The sequence below is a fragment of the Lytechinus variegatus genome, chromosome 3 (assembly GCF_018143015.1).
Source record: "Lytechinus variegatus isolate NC3 chromosome 3, Lvar_3.0, whole genome shotgun sequence".
NCBI lineage: Eukaryota > Metazoa > Echinodermata > Echinoidea > Temnopleuroida > Toxopneustidae > Lytechinus > Lytechinus variegatus.
The window spans coordinates 49,899,657-49,919,731 of record NC_054742.1 but is presented as its reverse complement, the minus strand read 5'-3'; the positions used below and the strand labels follow the sequence as shown (position 1 = coordinate 49,919,731).

Here is a 20,075-nt window from a genome sequence, read left to right as displayed (position 1 = left end):
TTGGATAGCAAAGGTAATACCATAATAAAAAACTTTCATGCAACACAATCCTGAATGTATGATTGTAACATGGTTTTATGTGCTCCATAGGGGCATCTATGCCTGAATGATCTTGTTAAGTGTAAAATCGTAGAAGCACATAGATGCATTGTATATAGCATATAGAGATCATAAGACTTCTGTACGATTCATGTGTAGAGACTGCATGAATTTCTGTACAGTCTCTGCACTGCCACTGATATAGCCTACCAGTGCTAGTTTGTGTAAGAAATAGAAAGACATCTGCAAATAAGTTGAACATATACAATTGGTACCAAAATTGTAGGTTGGATTAAATGACATCCCCAGTAAATTGTGACTCAAGCAATACATACAATGCATAAATATATGAAACCACATTTTTTTTTGCAGAACCAGAAAGGACTCGGCTTGGAACTAGATTTAGGAACTGATAAAGATCTTGTAGAGGAAATAAACCTTAGCCCTCATGTGTTATCTGATGAGGGTGTGAATTACCCTGAACTACCTCTTGAACCATCATCAAGTATTACCCCAAAGACTGTTCCTCCCAAAGAATCACCGGACTTGCAACCAAGTACAAGGAGCCCCGCCACAAGAAACTCAAACTCTCCTCAAGCAGGCTTGGACCCAGCAATGCCATCTGAACTAGTTCCGGAGTTACCCCAAGAAGAGAGGGATTCCCATGAAACCATGCCAGAAATGGAAATCGCAGAAATACCAGCTGTGATTCATGGTGTAGAGACACCAGGAGAGACACAATTGATAAGGGAACCAGGACAAGCAGTAGAAGAGTCTGTTCAACCCAAACCTGTGGATCCCATTTCTAAATACACAGGTACAGATCCTGATCAACCTAGAGCGGGTCCTGTACAAAGTAACAATGAAACACAACAGAGAGAAAACATTCAAGATCAACCGATGCCAGCGGAAGCCAGATCAGACCAGTTACAAAGTGGACTTCCATTGTATCAAACTGGAGAGTTAAAATCCCCAACTGAAGATGAGGAGGAAATGATGAAAGCAACACATCATTCTCATCACCATCGTCATCATACTCATCATGTAGCTGTACCAAGCACCACTGTTGCAACAGGCAGAAGGCGGAAAAGAGATTCAGAGTAAAGAGAACCTGAGGATATCTCCTATAGCCTTTCTGGCTATTATAAAGACTGTAAAAGATCTGTAGACTCAGGGCTCCTTTGAAAGAATGCTGTTTGTCCATGAACTGGGCCAATGATTGGTGTTAATCATTTCCAATCTACAAAAAGCAGAGAGGTTCATTTGGTTTTCTTGTAAAGTTTCATTTATTTAATCTTATATCAAGACCATTAATACTGAGAGGTTCCATATTCAGCTGCAGTTAAGCATGTTGGTATTTCAGTATTTTCTTGGAAATGTTTATATTCATTTTCATTTTTATTGGATAGTGACAAACGAAAATGTCCTGTCATTAGAAATTATCACTCCCAAAGATTGAATATATACACGTAAACAGACAAACATAAAATAGATTTTAAATGTATAGCATTTTATTTCACTTATAAAACAACTTGTGAGAAATTGATATTTTAATAAACTTGTGCATGAGCTTTATAAACAGATAAACTGAATTGAATTGTGCATTTTCAGGTGATCTGTAGAGAAGTGATTTCCCCTTTTAAAATCAAGGGTAAGGGCATATAATAAACATATGTTTGCTCTTTGCAATTTTAACAAACTTGATAAAAAATACTTATAAAAAGTGTCACAATTCTTACTGGAATAGGAATTAGAATATTTAAATAATAGCATATGACACACAAATTTGTAAGCAAAATATTTTGCTTGTGTTCTCATTTACAAGTATTTTAATAATTTCACAGAAAAATTATTTCTTCAAATAATCATATAACATGATATTTTATGGATGTCTGGCTATTTCAAAAACTTGGGAGAACTAAATATTGTATGTAATCTGGTTTATGCAGCAAACTTTGGGAGGGGAGGTTAGAAGTCAAGGTTACTAGCTTGTCTAGCTTGGCTCCTTGCTGGCCAGGGTCCCTTTGGGGATGACAACCCAAGCTTGTGTCCATACGGGCTGTGAAGGGGGAAAACATGTTTCAGTCCCAGGAGCAAGTGGCTTCGGCCCCTGGTTATATTTGGTTTGGGTTGACTGCCCATTCCATCTACCAGTAATTACTATTGTCACATTATGTAATCATGGTTTATTATGTGGCAGTCATGGGCCATTTTTCATCATTTTATGATGGCAACATCAAGCCAAAAGAAAAATCTAAAAAAAATGTCTTGATCTCAAAGGCATAACTTAATTATGACCTCCCTATGAAGAAAACACCAAACAAACAGAAATTTACCGTTTTGAAAATGATTTCAACTTTATGTTTATACCATCATATTTGCAACTGCCTCTCTTGATTAGATCACATGTGTACAATTTATCATCAGAGAGGCCATTGTACTATAATATTCAAAAGCAAAAGTTACTGATTTGGAAATGTGTACATAACTGAATCATTATATTGTACTTAACTTTCTAATACCTCAAAAATAAATGTATTATCTGCTTGATTGATTACAAGTATTTGTATATAAAAAAAAAATAATTGCTGCTCGTTTTTTCTTGAATGTCTATGAACTGAAAATTAATTACTCTGGTTGACAATTGCATCTAAAGGATAAACACTGAACCAGTTACACGCACTTAAAACCAAGGCATGATATAAGTATTAATTAATCGTCAAGATTTCATTCAAGTAGTGTTTTTTTCTTTAGAGAACATGATTGCTCACAATAGGGTTAACCCATCAGAACAGGTCTTAAAGAAAAAAAAAGATCTGAAGGTGAAAATAAAATTGAACATTCCCTTCCTATCTATAAACAGTCTATAAGTGATTAAAGCTACCTCTCTAGACTCTATAGTAAAGGCGGTAATCAGGGGGGGACATTCCCCCATCTCAATTTGTAATGATTAACATTATTTTGTATGAAATATATTGGATAGATTTTGTATTTGCCCACCCGTCTAGGAAACAAACTTTTGCAGATCTTCAATGCTGGACGGTCACATGTACTTATTTCCCGTTTTAATGACAACATTCATTTATGACAAGTACCCATGAGAATTCATTCGCAGTGAGGTCTCTTGGTAGATTTTGATGCAGGCAGAATTCATAATGTCTTGATATGTTTCAACCCTCCTACTGTTCACAAAATCTCCATCACTGCAGTATATCATGCATTTAAAAGTAATACTCAAATTCTCAAGTTCCCTTTCATATGGACAGTAGACAAATGAACTGTCAAAGGGTAAACAAGTTTGAAGTACTGTATAGATTTGTATTCTCTGAACTGCATTGATACTGCATGACATAAGAACAATAATGACCATGATGCTGAGATGATCCTTTGACATTAAAGTACTTTGACAATCAGATGCATCATTAATGTTACCTCACTGCTCCTTGAATAATATCTGGGATGGTTAGGACTTCAAGCTGGCAATCGATGTAAGTGCACCAGGAGCGTTTTGGAGGCTAGAGATAATCAAAATAAGCAATCAAAATATCAAGTGAAAATATATTATTTTGCCACTTTGATATTCAGATCTTTTGAACGTATAGAAGTGTTCATTATGCAATACAAACTATAAAACATGTGTAGTATGCTTTGATGAGTAATAATACTATTATTTTTATTCATTCATCCATAAAAGCAGGAAAAATCAAGATGTGGAAATCAATGCACAGATTACAATAATTTGAAAATTGAATTGAAGAGAATTGAATTGAAATTTAATCAAGTATAAAAATACAGAAAAGGAGAGTAAAAAATCATCCATGGGCAAGAACTCGCAAAAGCAAAATTAACTACTGTTGCACAAAGGCATGTGAAACCTCACATTATAAGACAGTAAAATCATAAAAACACACAAAATATCCTCTGCAAGATAGCAAAATGTCATAATTTTACTCACAAGTTTGTAGTCCTGCAAGGAGCAACTTTTGGAAAATACCACTTTTCCGTCCTTCAAGGTGAGACCATAATGATGACAAAAATCTTGTGCCTCCTCCACCTCGTCAAACATGAGCCAATTAGTCAGAACTTGCATAGGGAAGAGTAGGTTACGACTGCTGAAGGCAGCATTCATGGTTGTCAAAGCTTGACTAAACAATAATGAGGAAACAACTATCAAAATTTTAAGTCAATATAACATCTTTTGTCCCATGTTGTCCCTCCTTTATGTCACCCTCTTCACGCTCATTCAAGAAAGCTAGATCATTAATAATTTTATCACATCTTCTTCATTCCCTTTTCAATGTCATCTTTGTTATAATTAAATGATATTCATTTCAAAATAATTAAACTGTCATCATAACCACTTAAATAGTATCTTCTTTCCCTAGAGGGTTGTAATATAACTCAACATTCATCTTGTCAATCCTACTTCAATTTCTCCCTTTGCAAACTCACAAAACACAAAATATGTATGGTTGTGAAATAGTATATCTTTCATAACCATTTCTTCATTCCTCTCCCCTTCATTAGTTCCATACTTTTTTTCTTCTAATTCATAAGGGATAGAAGACTACAAAATAATAAGGGGAGCAAGTGTGACAGAAAATGACAGAGTGAGAGAGAAAAAAGGAGAGAAAAGGTCTCCATACATACGGTATAAAATAGGTAAAATCATACAATAATGCAGGTGGTCAAAGCTTGAAATATCGTTTTGGTTAAAAGGGTGGGGGTTGGGGCCTTCTTTTCTCCATTTCATATCATAGCCATTAGTGGTGATAACTATTACCATAAGTAAACTACAATGATTATATCACTCAGTATTCAATAAAATGCAGGTTTTCAATGGAAGTTACCAATGGCATGACATTGATGACTCCATGAAATTGAGCCCTATAAAAACACTTATGCTGACTTTCCCTTTAGTTTGCTATGAGTGGACTCTGAAAACAATACAAAATGGAAAGGGGACAGGACCCAGAAATTCTTCATAATAAAGGTTTTATCAAGTAATGACAGGGTAAAGTTATGACAGAAGGAGAAAGAGAGGTGAACGATAACAAAGACTCTGGGAGAAAGTGTGACAATTTTACTCTTTACTAGCTCTCACCTCCTCATTTGTTGCAGATGTGTATGTAGACAGCATAATTCTATTGCACTTAATCTAACCGCTAACTTTTTCACACGGATATAGTTCCCTTCTAGGAAGGCTTTTGCGAGAGCTACTGCATTAACTAATCTTGGGCTGAGCCTGAAAAAAAAACACATTGCTGATGTCAAATCATAAAAAAGGAGTCCTAGATCCACAACAAATGGATGCAAGTCCTCTGACATTAAATCTGCATATAGAGCCAAATATAAATAAAACCTGGGACTTTACTCTAACCTCAAACCCTGTCATTACCCAACTTAGGCTACAAATTCTACTTTTCCTGAGAAATATAGACAGGAGCTCATGAACAGGTATTATAAGAAACAAACAGGAGATAACATAACTGAACACGATATGTGGGTCTATCTAATTCACAATATTTTCACAATCAATTCCTTAAAAATTGATCCTGTTGTTTCCTTTGAATTTCCAACCTGAACATGAACAGAAAAATGGGAAAAAATGGAAAATCCTTACTCTAAACTTGAATGAATAAAAAAACTTTTATTTCACCTTTTTTCTAGTGTATATACTCACCTAATTTCTTTTGGCAATGACAAGATATGAAACAATGTATCAAATGAACCTGTGAATGAATGAAAATGAATAAGTTTGGGTGAGTCAGTATACTTCATATGAATGTCACAGACTTTTATATTAGGCTGTTGATCTAATGGCTTCATTCCACCACCATAACTAAAAATTAGTATCCACCTGGTCTACTAGCAAGTTGGACTAATTCTCTGTCTTTAACACCATCGTGGTTACACCCTCTCTGGCAAATTTGGTCTAGATACTGTATAAAGAATACATTTGGTCTAGATACTGTATAAAGATCCAGCCATTTGGTATAATACTCACTTGGACTGTTATTTAGTCTATAGTGCACAGATTGTTTAATTTCCATTTTGTCTACTTAATATCTTGCACTCTATCAAGTTAACCTTGCATAATATCAATTAACTTCGATTACAAATGGGTATTGCTGGAAATCAGACAAATTGAGATAAATGCCAATTAGACCAACTGGATAAAGATGAACTACATGTAGCTAAGCTTAGACCATGTAACATGGGACTGAATGGAAAGTTGACAAGTAGGTGTAGACAAGTGGAAAATTACCATTAAAATAAAATTAAAGACATAATAGCTGATGGTGAAAAAGACAAGTGTTAACTGATTAGAGGTTCTGTAGCTTTCTCACTACCTATTAATTTTGCACAGTTTAAAACAAAGGAATTTTCTGTATTTGCTTACTATACCCCCTGCCAAAGGAAGTTTGAAGGGGTATATAGGAATCGGTGTTCGGCCAGGCGGCCGGTCCATTGCAAATCTCGCACATTGAACTACTTCCTCAATGTTTAACAAATTCTCATGAAATTCGGAACACACTATGTGCAAGGCACATTTTCACAAGTGTTAGAAATTGTGTATCATGCCAAAAATTAGGTAAAGATCTTCCAGCTCAAACAACTTCATCAGTTTTCCACCAATTCTCATGAAATTTGAAACACACATTGGTCTTTGGGTAGAGATGTGCAAGACACATTTTTCGCATGTGTTACAAACTGTGTTGTCATGGAAACTGCATCTTCCGATTCAAACTACTTCATCAGTTTTAATTAATTCTCATGAAACGTGGCACACACATTGGTTTTTTAAGGTAAAGATGTGCAGGACATATTTTGGCATGTTACAGAAATTGTGTTGCCGTAGTAACAATATACTATATGTCAAAAATTGGGCAAAAATCTTGCGGCTCAAAATACTTCATCAGTTTTTAACTAATTATCAAGATATTTTGCTAAGACATAGGTCTTGGTTAATGATGGACATATTTTTTATTCCATGTGTTAGAATCCGTTGCCATGGTAACCACATAGGGGTATTAATTATCTTCAGTGATAGTTTTACACTTAACACAACCAAAAACAACATATTCTACATACAGGTACCTAAATTAAATAAGACATGACAAGACTCCATTTGGATTTGGGCATCTTGCTTAGTTTTATCTTGTTCAATATTTTCATCCTGACGTTGTAGTTGGTAGATAAATAGAAGTCTCTTGAGGCATTCGCTGGTGTGATCAGAATTGATTTTGGGATCAAACTCTGAGAGAGGCGCAGAACACAACCTGTAAAGATAGTCAAAAGAGTGAATTGAGAACATTTATTTTGCTCTTTCAATACCTGAGTTGGTATCTAACATCACTCCACAAAGCTTTGAGATGCTGAGCTATTAAAGATGTTTGAGATAATTTGCTAATTGTGATTATTTTATTTATCCATTCTTTAACTTTAGCCTATCCCCAAGTTCTCCATGACTAATAAAATTTTGAATGAAATAGTGGAAATATATTTCAGATTATTCTTCAATGGAAAAAAAAATCTTTGATTAGATTAAAAACTTAATAAAAAATAGTTGACATGTCCTTGGTATGACTTTTCATCCCAGAAATATCTAAAGTTCAGACAGATTACATCTTTGAACAGACACATTTTCTGAAGTCTCACCTGTAAGCAGAGTATATGTGGAATCTTGCACACTGTTCAAGAATCATAACACATTCTGAACCAGAAGCTCTCTGAATGACAAGGTCCTGCCTAACTGCCCTAAGGCGATCAAAGGCAAAGTTATAGATCTTGAACCAAGGCAGGTCAGTACGGGTAAGAATGCTGGTGAATAGAAAACAACTGAAGGTCACAAAAATGACAATACACATGCAAGGTAACAATTATTCTTACAAACTGTGAGAGTAAAGCAATTTTAGTCAGGTTTTTTTTTTTTTTTTTGCTTTGGGTCAATTGCACTTGTGCAATTAAACTGCTTTGTATCAATATTGCACATCTTGCAAAATTAATGAGAACAAATATAAAGTAGATATTTGTTCTGCTTGGAGTCAGTCAAATAAACTCATCTTGAGTTATAGATATATTACGTAAAGTACACCAACCAATTTCGATGATTCAACCAATATTATTCTTATTTCAATCAAAGGGGAATCCTACCAAAACAGAAAACTGTTTTAGAAGGGGGGGGGGGGGGGGGCAAATCGGAGAAAAAGATTTAGTGAATGCTTTCATTCAGTCAAATTTGCAGCATACTTCATCCCAAAGTAATTGTGATTTAGGGAAGAGAGAATGCCATTTGCTCAAATACACAAAAATGCCCTGTTTTCAAAACTTGCATTTCTCAATTCTAATTGTATTTTATTAAAAAAAATTAGAGGCAACATGCTATTCATGCTGCACAAATATTTCTGGCCAAGGCTACTTCTTCTATATGTCCCATTTCAATATAGGCCTACAGTGAAAATGGGAAATAAAGGGGGGGGGGGGTATTAAGGCAAATATAATTATATGAGACCTTCTAAGGCCAAATTAAGACCTGCACTTTTACTCTTTTGCTGAACAAAAAGTATATAGGAAAGACAACAAATGCTTAATAATCAAATACACAAGAGTTGTCTGTGCACTTTTCACAACCTACTCACCAAAGAGCAGATTATAGATTTACACAGCCTCTTTAACATAATTTTCATTCAGCCTCCTCCCCCACATTTCATACATATTGTTTCACTACAAGGCTGGCTTCTTGTAAATATATGATGTGTAGTAGGTTATATTGCATACATCAAATTGTACATATGAGACCCATGTATATCTTTCTTTTCCAACGTATTGGCCTTAAACTTAGTAATACCTCCTTACTTTTGTACAATGTGATTGACAACCTTCATAAGAACCTCTGGTGGTCGTAGGTCACAAGGATTGGCCTGCTCTTTGCCTGCTGCTGGTCTTGAGTATTCTTTGATGGCAAGAGAACAATCAACCTTTGGCCTACACAAGTTGGAAAGAATAAATTTACATTCATGTAATAATTTATATGACAAGATTTTTCTCAATTTAGAGCCTCTGCCCTTTATGAAAACTACACATACCACAGATTGAAGAAAAATAAAATCTCATCAGCTGTAACTTAAATAAGATTTCATTCCCATATAGAACATAGCACAACATAGTACAATAGTTGAAAAACTGAAAGCATGGAATATTCAAGAAATTCAACAGAAGATTTAAAAAAAAGAAAGATCCCTCCTAAAGTTATACAAACACACACATACGCGCATACATGTATATTGCGAGACAAATTAAGTAAAATAATTTGGTGTTGTACAACTCTCCATCCCAAATGAAGTTTTTTGAGGGGAAATATTTACCTTTGTAACAAACAGGGAGAAAATATATAAAGATTGCAGTTGGAAAGAGAGATGTACAGTTATTTGCATACCTTCTTTCTCTCTCGGTTCCTTCAACCATCTCCAATGTATGAAGCCTTCTCTGATTTTCACGTCTAAAGGAAAAATAAATTCATTAGTATTAATAGCAAACTCCATAAAAATTAAAGAACTGAAGTATTCTGATATATTAAAGTATTTTGGTGAAAAAAAAACGGTTTTACTACTTTAAAGAAAATTAACTGTAGATAGTTGTCCTCTTTGTAATTCCATTATATAACCAATTAAGTAACACATATATCTTTCAAGAGTAATCCTCTACCCTCTTGATTTTGAACTGAGACATTTTACATGTTTTGTAAGTCTATAACATGCCTTATATATAAATAAATCTCCACATCCATTATTTTCATTTCATGAAATAGGCATACATGTAATACCTAGGCCTATACAAGTAAATAGAATTACTTATGTTCATAGGTCAGTGAAAAGCAATATGAAGCTGTCTTTTATATCTTTCCTTCATATTTTTTTTGCATTTATTTGTACAATCTTGTTACAGAATAAATGGTTTCAACAAAAGCGAATACACAAATATTCAATTGTGTTAATACAGATGAGGCATTAAACACATTTGAAACATAAGGAGAAGTAAAACGCAATCATACTCTTTCTGTTCCCTTTTGGGGCACATTTCTTGACATTCTCCAGCTATTGCATGCTCGGCCTCTCCATAAGGGTTCTGCAGTCTGTTCCTCTCAAGACTTTCCCTCAGCCTTTGAAATAAGCTTTTAGGATGGTATGACATGATGTAGGCCAAGCTTGATAGGCTAAGTTTTACAAATCAAACAAATAATAAAAAGTTAAAAGATCATAAAATGTCAAATAGACGATTATTTCAAGCTACATGTACTTGTTGAAAAGGAGATGGGTAGAAAGATTAAAAAAGGTCTGATGAAGGAAAACAAGAATAAGGAGACGGAGAAGAAGCATCAAAAGAATTAGATCTACATCGTACTAGTAGAAGTAGAAGAAAACAAACAAGTGGAAATAATGGAAGAGAGGGAGACATAAAAAGTAGGTTGAAAAGGAAAAATTCACAACCATCCGTATCATGATGTATTGCAATGCATCACAGGATAATTATGGTAATGCGATGTTTTCTCATACGATGTAGACACGTCATTCTCTGCTAATTCTCTTAAGTCGATCGATATTATAAGGTAAGTTTTAGAGTTGTACATGGTAGGGTTTTTGGTAGTTAAGAATCTTCTTGTGATTAGGATTGAGGTTAAGTTAATGTTTGAAGCTTGGGTTTATATTTGGCTTAGATCTAACATGTGTATTTTTAGTATGACATATTTTAGGACTAGTAGGAGCAATTGTCATGGGAGTATATTGAAATTATAGGTCAAGTAACTTTAGGCTGGTAGGCTAGTATTTCAGATCTATCTAAACAAGCTTGTTCTGCTGTACTATGTTAGCTCATCATCCTCACTCAGCTCTGCATAATTAGAATTTTTTTCATGAATTTAAACTAAATTTCTCATCAATTTTGATTCTAGCCGAGATCTAGATCTACCACCTTTTTCAATTGATTTTCACTTTGTCTTTGACTAGTTTTTTTATTCTCTTTGGAATTTGGAAACTTAGACTCTTGACAGAAAAAAATGTGTCTTGAGGAGTCTAAAAATTTATCAACCTTTTCTGTTTGTCTCATTCTTATATTTTGATGTTAATGTTCGGACATTTGGGCCCTAATTGGTACGAAATGGTGGTATAGTCACATATCGTATTAGTGTGTACAAAAACAATTTCATACCGTAAGACTCTGCAGTTCAATTCCAGAGAGCAAACAAGTCAAATAAATCAAACTTATACATTATTTATCTCTAAAATGACAGAAAATGCTTAAAAAATCATATAACATCATTTTGCATTAACAATTGATATATTTTCTGACTGAAATATGGGCCTGAGTTGTCAAATTTAAAAATGTTAATTGAGGTGTGGTGTGGGTGATCGTTGACGGCTACTGTATTGCCGTCGACAATCGACAGCACATCAGTAGAAATTAATGAGCATCACAATAGGAAAAAGCATAATATTGAAAAGAGCCATGGAACATGCAGCTAGGCCTAACAAGAAAAAATGAAATTAGTTAGCAAACACAAATATTACCAACATCTGCTCAGAATTAAATTATGCATGATATAAATATATGAAGAAAAAAATCACACAAACTTTTCTTAAGTCATTATAAATCAAGAATATCTTCACCCGTTCGGAATCATGATGTACTTTGTCACGCAAGAAAATGAACTGTTTTTCATAGAGGGATCATGGCATGCGGCAAGTCAATTGCGATGCAAAGAAAACGGTTGCCAGATGGTAAATACCAACCAATTATACCATATTCATAATTTTCATTGTATTTGGAATAGCAAGTGCGAATATGTCTGGATTGTATTTCCGCTAGTTGTCATTTCTAAAGCACTGAAAAATAGGTGTCCCGCCCCCCCCCCCCCCCCGAGCTACCAAGTCTAACGCATTATCAATATCATATGCGCGAGACTCAAGCATTTTGGACTCTTGTTCATCCCCTCAAATCTCTGTCTCACGCAACTATCACAGCCTATCCCCATATACATTGTACACAATGTCTGTGATCTCACTCAGATTCACAGAAAATCTCACGCATAGCTGGTCTTCGAACTTGGCATCTCACTACGTCTACGGTATACATGTACGACACAACACGTTCGTTCCGACATTGATTTGCTAACATCAAGTGCGACATATGGGGCTGAGGTCAAGGGTTAGAGAGCTATGCCTTCATCTACCTTCCCTTTTCAGAACAACTGACTTTGTATTAATAAAATAATCGATCAAAAAGTGTTAATCATTTTAACTATAATTTCAATATGTACATTAATAATGGGATAGGGCATAAAACTAAATAAATACAAAAGGTCTTACAAATTTCAATAGCAATATACAGACGACGCTCGATATGACATTCAAGCTGAAACTTTCGGCTAAATAAAAATGCAGACCGGAAATCCACTACGTTAAATATATATCTATATACCCTCATCTATAAATTAGATGCAAATTTCAAAGTTCTTAACATAAACAATCCAAACGTGCACTTGCTTCAATCAATCATGGCGAAGCAGACCCGCCCCTCGGAACCAATTCGCGATTTGATGAAATATTTAAGCTTTACTGAAGGCAGAGATAAGATTTACAGGTACAAATTACTTTGTTTTGTGTTCCGTACGGTACCGGTTGCTGCTGTAAGGTTGCCTTAAGTTAACAACATGATGTGTGAGAGTCTGGCGCATACGCAGGCGCTCCAATTCAACTCAATGTCTCGAGTGCCTTTTGCACCATGCACCGGCACTCAGCAGCGGGCCGCGGGGCCGGGGCGGTACGGTGCGGGCAAGTGAGTTTTGGAGGTTGAGATCGCAGCATTCTGAAAGCTCCCGTTTGTTATGGTTAGCTTAGACTTAGTCTTTAGCATTTTAGGCCAAAAGCTTAATTAGTCTATGTATTTGGTTGTTCCGTTGAATTGCTTTGGCTGCACTCAATATTAAAGTACAAAATAATGCATGCACGCAGCCGAGTGCTTTTAAGTTTAATGGAAATGCAGAGCACGCGAGGTTTCTTTAGCCGTTGGGCTAGTAGGCCTGGTAGGCCTATGCCAGTTGCCACACTGTGCACGAGCCGCTTGCCGCGAGTGCCCAGTGTACATCATCTGAAGAAACCGAGCTTTCTCTAGATCTGCATTTACTTTTACGCACGACAGAGCGGGTGCATTATTTGTTTTATAAAATAGCAACACAGAAACAAATTTTTAAAAAGTTACAGTAACTTGTTACAGTTTTGTTGGACTTCTACTGCACTGGTTTGCTCGAGCGTGCAATGTCAATTTTCGTTGCACACCTTTTGCACTGCCGTGCAGTGCACCAAAAAAGTTGGATGTCATGTGGCGCCTTTTGACCAATCACCATGGTTAAAAATACAGAGCTATTTTATAAAGTATACCCAGTTGTTTGTCTGGACGATCAATTTTAGAAAGTCATTTGGAAAAATTTACAAGCAAAGTTTCATCAATTTTTAATACAAAATGTTAGAAAATATTATAGAGAACAAAATAGAAGATGATTACTTCCATTGAATTCATGATTTTAGTGTAATCCCAAGACAAAAAAAGAAGGCTTGCCTTCAAAAATGTTTAGTGTCCGGACATCTGACCCCCATCCTACATGTAAAATGTCAGAAATTGTTAAATAAATTTCCTGAAACGATACTTTTTATTCCTGTCTTAAACTAAAGACTTAGCTTGGCCCTATTATAGTTAAGGGCAAGTCCAAGAAAAGGTCACCCTGAAGTAGCCAGGAGGCTCCTAAAGAGTAAAAATCATCTAACGTATGCTATCTCTCCACGTGGATCAGTCAGGAATTCCTTCCCAATCCCATTCATCTCCATGTACCAACAAAAAAACTGAAACTTTCGCCCCCAAGATTTCTACTTAAAATATCTAGTCCTAAAATCATGTAAATGGGAACTTCATTTCCGACATTTCTACGCTATCTATTTTATTTTTAAAGAAGAATTCTTAAAAAATGAGAAAAATATATTATGTAAAGACGGAGGAGACTTGCCCAATGTTTACGCTGCCATCTTGTTTCCTACATGTATTGTTACGGATGCGCGAGTCCAGTGGAAGTCTGATGCATACAAAGAGTTTTTCGGACTTCTACCATATCAATATAAATATAATAGTCAATACCAACATACATTCAATCTTAACTCTCTTTTTTTGTTCCATTTGTTTAGAATCACCCAGTATGCCACAAGATTTATTCTCTGGTATTATGGCAACAATAAAGCAAGCCACTTCAACCTTGAGAGGATAAAGAATCTAGAATCGACAGTTACAAATTCAAGAAAATGTAAGTGGAGCTACTTTACTACGGCTATATGTGTATGATTGATAGGTATGATGGGAGACCTAAAGCTACACACTTTGTTTACATTTGATAAATACTATGCCAATTTTAATATTCTAACAAATCATCTTTCGAAAATTTGTGTTAATTATTGTAAAGATTCATAACCAAAAAGAAAATATCACACAACTAACTAATACGAAAATCCTGCCGTGTTTTCCTAACACCTCTTGATGTCGCTGCCCGATATAGAAGGGGTCCTTAAGCTACACACTCATTTATCATGCAAATAAAAAGTATTTCCTGTGCCTAAACTTCTAAATAATGTTCATATTCTTATAGGAAAGTATGAAATAAAAGTGAATATAACTCCAAAATTCCAAACAGTTGCTGGTTTTCTCTGTACATGTATATAGCGATTTATAGCAGCCTCTGTAGAAAAAAAATGAATAAGAATCGTTCATCACACTGCAGTCACAGCTCGAAACACAGAGTGCGCATTTTGCAATTGAAATTGCATGCACATGGGAGTGGTGCGTAGCTTTAGGACCCTGTACCATATATCCATCTAATGATTGATATGGGTCTAGGCCAAAGTCTAAATAGTCTAGAAATACTATTAGCGAAGTTAGATTTTGTGATTTGTCTTGAATGAGTCAAATGTCATCTTGACTCCTGTGCCAACATGGTCAGTCACTAACGGTTCCCAAGTTCATAGTCCTTCAGATGTATGGTGTCTTTGATAGTTTTAGCACCCAATAGCACTTACACATTATAGCACAGCGTTATCTAATCCCAGGTTAAATAAACAAGCACAATTTAAGACCACATTCACATTTTATGTGTTTTGACAATACAGTTTCTTATGTACAGAAGAGAGACCACATGCTTTTAAAGTTCTTTCATAGACCCTTGAGTGGTTGTGTATTGTATTGTTTGAAATCTTATTTCATTGTAAAAAAATAGGGTTAATTGATGGATTCTTCTGTGATATAATCACTTTATTTGTTATATTTGGTTCAACAGTGTTTCGTATGCTGAGGTCCGTTGAGTTCTTGCAGAGAGCATTAGATTCATTGGCATCAAGTGACAATACAGAGGCTAGCTTGCAACTCATTGGATACCTTGGCAAAAGTTTGTGGCTTTTGACAGATCATGTTGTATGGTTGCACAAAGTAAAAGTCTATGAGGTAAGTTCCTGTGGTGTTTTGTATACCTGGGAATTAAGGGAAATCCTCTCTAAAAATGCTGAAATCTTGAGTGCAGACAGGAAGTTAACATTTGTTTTAAAAACTACTATGGTATCTGTAGTTTTCTTTTTCTTTTATTATTTATAGTAATAGATTTTGATTCAAATTAACATCGGTTTATACTATAGAAAGAGAGGGGAGAATATGTGCACATAAATGATCAAATTTATAACTGAAGCAGCTGCCTCTATAGGTAAGCGTAACATACATACCTGTATGCATGTATTTATTGCCTCGTTGAGCATTCTTTGTTTGCTGAAATCCCTTGAGCCTCTGATATAATTGATCAAACAGCAACATCTCTTAGTGCTCACATGTACACCGTGTGATGAAACTAGTCCACAAATCGAAATGTGTATTTGAACTTTTTTATATTCTTGATGAATGATAAATGTATTTACAATGAAGAATACCCTAAACTTTTAAAATGGGAATATGCGTCTAGTATTTAAAGAAAAAATGTATTATGACAAGTGGGAAAAAACATTTAGAAGTCAGTCTGCGATTATCATAGGATATCAATGTCAAAATCTTAGGCTCAACATGTAATATGACCTGTAATCAGTAAACATTTCCATTGGGTGGACAATTCATAAATGCTTGTACTACAAAATACTTATAATGCTAATAAGTTTAGTGAAAAGGGGCAATTTTGTGATATGAATACAAAACTTTTTGCACCAGTTATTTTCTGCTATAAAGCTTTGTTCATATTTTTATTCTTGCACGTAAAGAGGACTTTGGTTATTTTCTTCTAGGTTCATAGGAAGTTGTTAAAAACAAGCACATAGGCCAATTTATATGTTTAAATAGATAACAATTTCATTTCCTTCATTTACTATAGATAAACATATCATTAAAACATTAAATTGGATGGCTTCAGGATCATTTTATATATTTACTTGGCCAATGATTTCAATACCTTTCTAGATAAACATGTTAAAAGAAGGCTTATCAGGGACCTTTGGTAATTTTGTTACTTCAAGGTTACAAATTGCTCAAACACACCAGGATCATAAATTATATTGAATATGTTCATCATCTCTCATTTTATATCTTTTTAGGTGAACATTAAAAGATGGGCTGATAATTCTGCCAGGGCCTGGCTGATAGGTCTCCTCGCTCTCACTCTCAGAGACCTGTACAAACTGCAGAAGCTTTCTCTCAGCCTCAAGGAACTTAAAAGAGCAGGTGAGCCGGTGCCACGGCAACGGCTGGAATCCGACATCACCAAGGCAAGGCTTCAGTTCGTTTTGGACTTCTCTGATGTATTCATTCCTTTGGCTGCCCTTGGCTATGTCAACAAGGGTGTCGGATCTGCTGGTGGAGTCATCGCTTCTGTCATTGGGCTTTACCTTGTTTGGCAGAAAAATGTGCCTTGCAAATGAAGAGACAGATATTCATGTATGAAGTACAGGCGTGTGTCATATGGTGAATGGTAGCATGTGATGATGGGGAAGTCAATATCATAATACCTTTTTTTTCACTAGCTGAGATACTAGAGTATCATACCATTTGCAGTATTAACTCATTTTGAATGAGCTATATAAATTAAAAGACAATGATTATCTGTTTCTCTAAGGCTAACTGTGGCAGTTGATTTGACTTCTAAATTATATCTTCTGATGTTAACAGAGCCAGAATGTTATTGATAATGATGGATGATTGGTGTAGACACAAATTATCATAATTATATGAACAAATTATTTTTCTCATGATCATGTAAACTAATCTATGTCGTTTATACCAATATTCCTTGCCTTTTGATCGGGATGGATCCAGAAAAAAAGGTAATCACTTGTGTTATAACAACTGTGCCCCCCCCCAGATTTTCCAGTGCTTAAGATGTAACTTTCTTGTGTTTCAAATTCAGGAGCGTGATAAGTATGTTAATATCCTGAACATTAGATTTTTAAAATATCAAAAGCTCTGTAGAGTATTTTGTTTTTCGAATGATCAATGACCCCGAACAAAGAAATTCACCGAGCACTGCCTTGAACGTGTAAGTTTGTACAGAAAGAATGGAAAAGCAAATAGATGTCAAAATTACGTTCAGAATGAAATTGAATGGCTTAACTATTTTCAGGACATAAGGATGAGACGAGCAGGTTGAGAATGCTGATGATCAAGGGCTGTAGAGACCATGTATAAGTAATAAACTCCCTTTATTCCTTTTATCCAATATGTTTTAATAAATTTACCTCAAGCTACCATTATTGAAAGATACTAAAGTTTGCTGGCACTTTGCATAATTGCCAATAATTCTTCCTTTTCTTTGTAAATCCATTCATTGTGTGTCTTAGTAAAATTGTACTTTTCAAAATTTGCAATCGTGTGTTTGAAATTGAAATAAACCAGTAACATTAAAGCACCATTATGCATGTGACTTTTAAAAGAAATATGAATTTGCCTTTAACTTTGAATTAATTGGAGTGTCATCAAGATGTAGTAACTAATGTTCAGTTGAAAATTGAAGGATTGAATTTGTTCTTTATGTTCATACCTCCAGGTATATTTAAAAAAATAACCCTTTTCGAGCTGGGATTTTCATCTAGGGGTCAAAAGGAAAATTGATATGAGGCCATTTACATCATTATTCTATTTGTTCAATTTGCTCTCATTTCTGTATTTCTGCATCAGATGTGTTCACAGTAGGCTCAAGTTAGCCTTAGGTGATACCACATGTGCTTTAATAAGGGTGATGGGTCAAAGGCCATGTTGCATGTTTTATTGATCGTGAAATTGGGCAAGACTTATCACGACCGCCATGCTCAAGTTAAAAGTTTAAATCAATTTTATGAGACTTTTATTGGCAAACTTCAAGCTTTTATTGAACCACTTCCCCAAGTAAAAATATTTTATTGCAAACAGACGTTCATGAAGTGTCATTACTTTTCCATGATAATCATAGTGGATGCTAACTATATACAGTGGATATTTGTTGATTATCATATTATGAATATATGAAAGTATATTGATTAGGCTGTGGTTTTAAACCTCATCATTTGATCAACTTTATAATTTTATTTACCTTTGGGAATGACTTGGTCATTGAAACTGGATTGTATATTTTATTAAAATGTGATTTACTGTATTAACAACATGTGTAGATTCTCGGTAATTTTCATGTTATTTGTATTTGGACAGCCTATGCTAATTTAGTAATGCCTTAAAGTAATTCAAATGTGTGTAGGACCTTGCCAATTATAGGTTATGGAGTAAGCATTTGCCCCCTCTATTTCCCCACAAAATCGGGTTTTATTATTGACTCACTAAATGCAAGAAAATGTTACAATTTTAAATATCAAAACTAGAATTAGACTTCAATAATCCCTTAAAAAGGATACTCCAGACTGAAAATATTTATATCTGAATTAATACACAACGCCAAATGCTGAAAAACTCAATCAGCAATTCAGTCCTCCTATGTAGATATCATTTCGGTGCCCCTAGGTCAGACATCAATTCTGCACCCCAGGAAGAACATCAATTAGGTGCCCCCTCAGGTCGAATATCAATTTGGCGCCCCCAGGTCAAACATTCCAGCGCCCCTCTACATTGAACATCAATTTGCGCCCGCTAGGTTGAACATCGATTCGCCACCCCACAGGTTAAAGGTCAAGTTGAATAAAAAGAGAAAAATCAAACTAGCAAAATGCTGAAAATTTCATAAAAATCAAATGTTAAATAAAGTCAGGCCATTTTAATGTTTTGCTTATTTTTCATAAAACATGATATGTACAACTCAAATGGGACATTCCATGATGTCCCTCACTATTTTGTTTTTTATTGTTTGAATTATAATTTTTTTTTATTTTTTAGAGATTAGACGATCATGACCAACTTTACTGAATCATAATTTTAAACAATGCTCATTCCACATGTTCAGGGAGGAATTAATCGTTGATTCACTTGACAATGAGGGGAAAAATAGGATATTCCCTATTTTATATAATAAAATACAAAAGAAATAGTGAGTGGATGACGTCATCAGTCTCATCATTTGCATACCCACCAAGATGTGTATATAACTGTTTTGTGAATCTAAGCAAAACTTTATGTCATAACTTTCTTATTTCACATCCAATTTTAATGAAATTTTCAGTGTAATGCTTGTTGGATCTTTCTCTTTTTATTCAAATCAACTTTTTGTTGGGGTGGACTTTGTCTTTTAAACATCAATTCAGTGCCCCGTATGTCGAGCATCAGTTAGGTCCCTCTAGGTCGAACATCAATTCTGCCCCCTAGGAAGAATATTAATTTGCCCCCCCCCCCGCTTCAACATCGATTCGGTGCCCCTAGGTAAAACACAAATTTGGCACCCCCCTATAGGACAAACATCAACATGGCTCCCCCTATGTCGAGCATGAATTGGTCATGAATTTGGTGCCCCTAGGTTGAATATGAATTCGGCGCCCCTATGACTATGTCGAACATTTGAT

At 35.0% G+C, this 20,075-nt stretch overlaps 3 protein-coding genes across 7 annotated transcripts in view; 2 read left to right on the top strand and 1 right to left on the bottom strand.

Annotated features, from left to right (window-relative positions):
* The window catches only part of LOC121411263 (C3 and PZP-like alpha-2-macroglobulin domain-containing protein 8), a 38,720-nt gene extending 36,982 nt beyond the window's left edge, over positions 1-1,738 (top strand). For both annotated transcript variants that reach the window (XM_041603880.1, XM_041603881.1), the window contains exon 40: positions 412-1,738. In XM_041603880.1, the coding sequence (XP_041459814.1) occupies positions 412-1,143 (732 nt within the window). In that variant the 3' untranslated portion in view covers positions 1,144-1,738. The remainder of the gene's footprint in view (positions 1-411) is intronic.
* Positions 1,739-1,853: 115 nt separating this feature from the next.
* On the bottom strand, positions 1,854-12,826 carry LOC121411264 (SAC3 domain-containing protein 1-like). 4 transcript variants are annotated; one of them, XM_041603882.1, is made up of 10 exons: positions 12,690-12,825; positions 10,094-10,255; positions 9,479-9,541; positions 8,899-9,027; positions 7,702-7,863; positions 7,141-7,322; positions 5,723-5,771; positions 5,144-5,284; positions 3,995-4,184; positions 1,854-3,554 (listed from the first exon to the last, which is right to left on the bottom strand). In XM_041603882.1, the coding sequence occupies exons 1-10, from the start codon at positions 12,770-12,772 to the stop codon at positions 3,468-3,470; spliced, it is 1,248 nt and encodes a 415-aa protein (XP_041459816.1). In that variant the 5' UTR covers positions 12,773-12,825; the 3' UTR covers positions 1,854-3,467. The 4 variants fall into 4 exon arrangements, with proteins under 4 accessions (XP_041459816.1, XP_041459819.1, XP_041459817.1 ...); XM_041603885.1 differs by lacking the exon at positions 12,690-12,825 and adding an exon at positions 12,405-12,491; XM_041603883.1 differs by lacking the exon at positions 12,690-12,825 and adding an exon at positions 12,123-12,379.
* On the top strand, positions 12,534-17,450 carry LOC121411265 (peroxisomal membrane protein 11A-like). The gene is made up of 4 exons (XM_041603887.1): positions 12,534-12,678; positions 14,271-14,386; positions 15,410-15,573; positions 16,698-17,450. Exons 1-4 carry the CDS (start codon positions 12,593-12,595, stop codon positions 17,019-17,021), a joined length of 690 nt encoding a protein of 229 aa, XP_041459821.1. The 5' UTR covers positions 12,534-12,592; the 3' UTR covers positions 17,022-17,450.
* Positions 17,451-20,075: the final 2,625 nt, after the last annotated feature.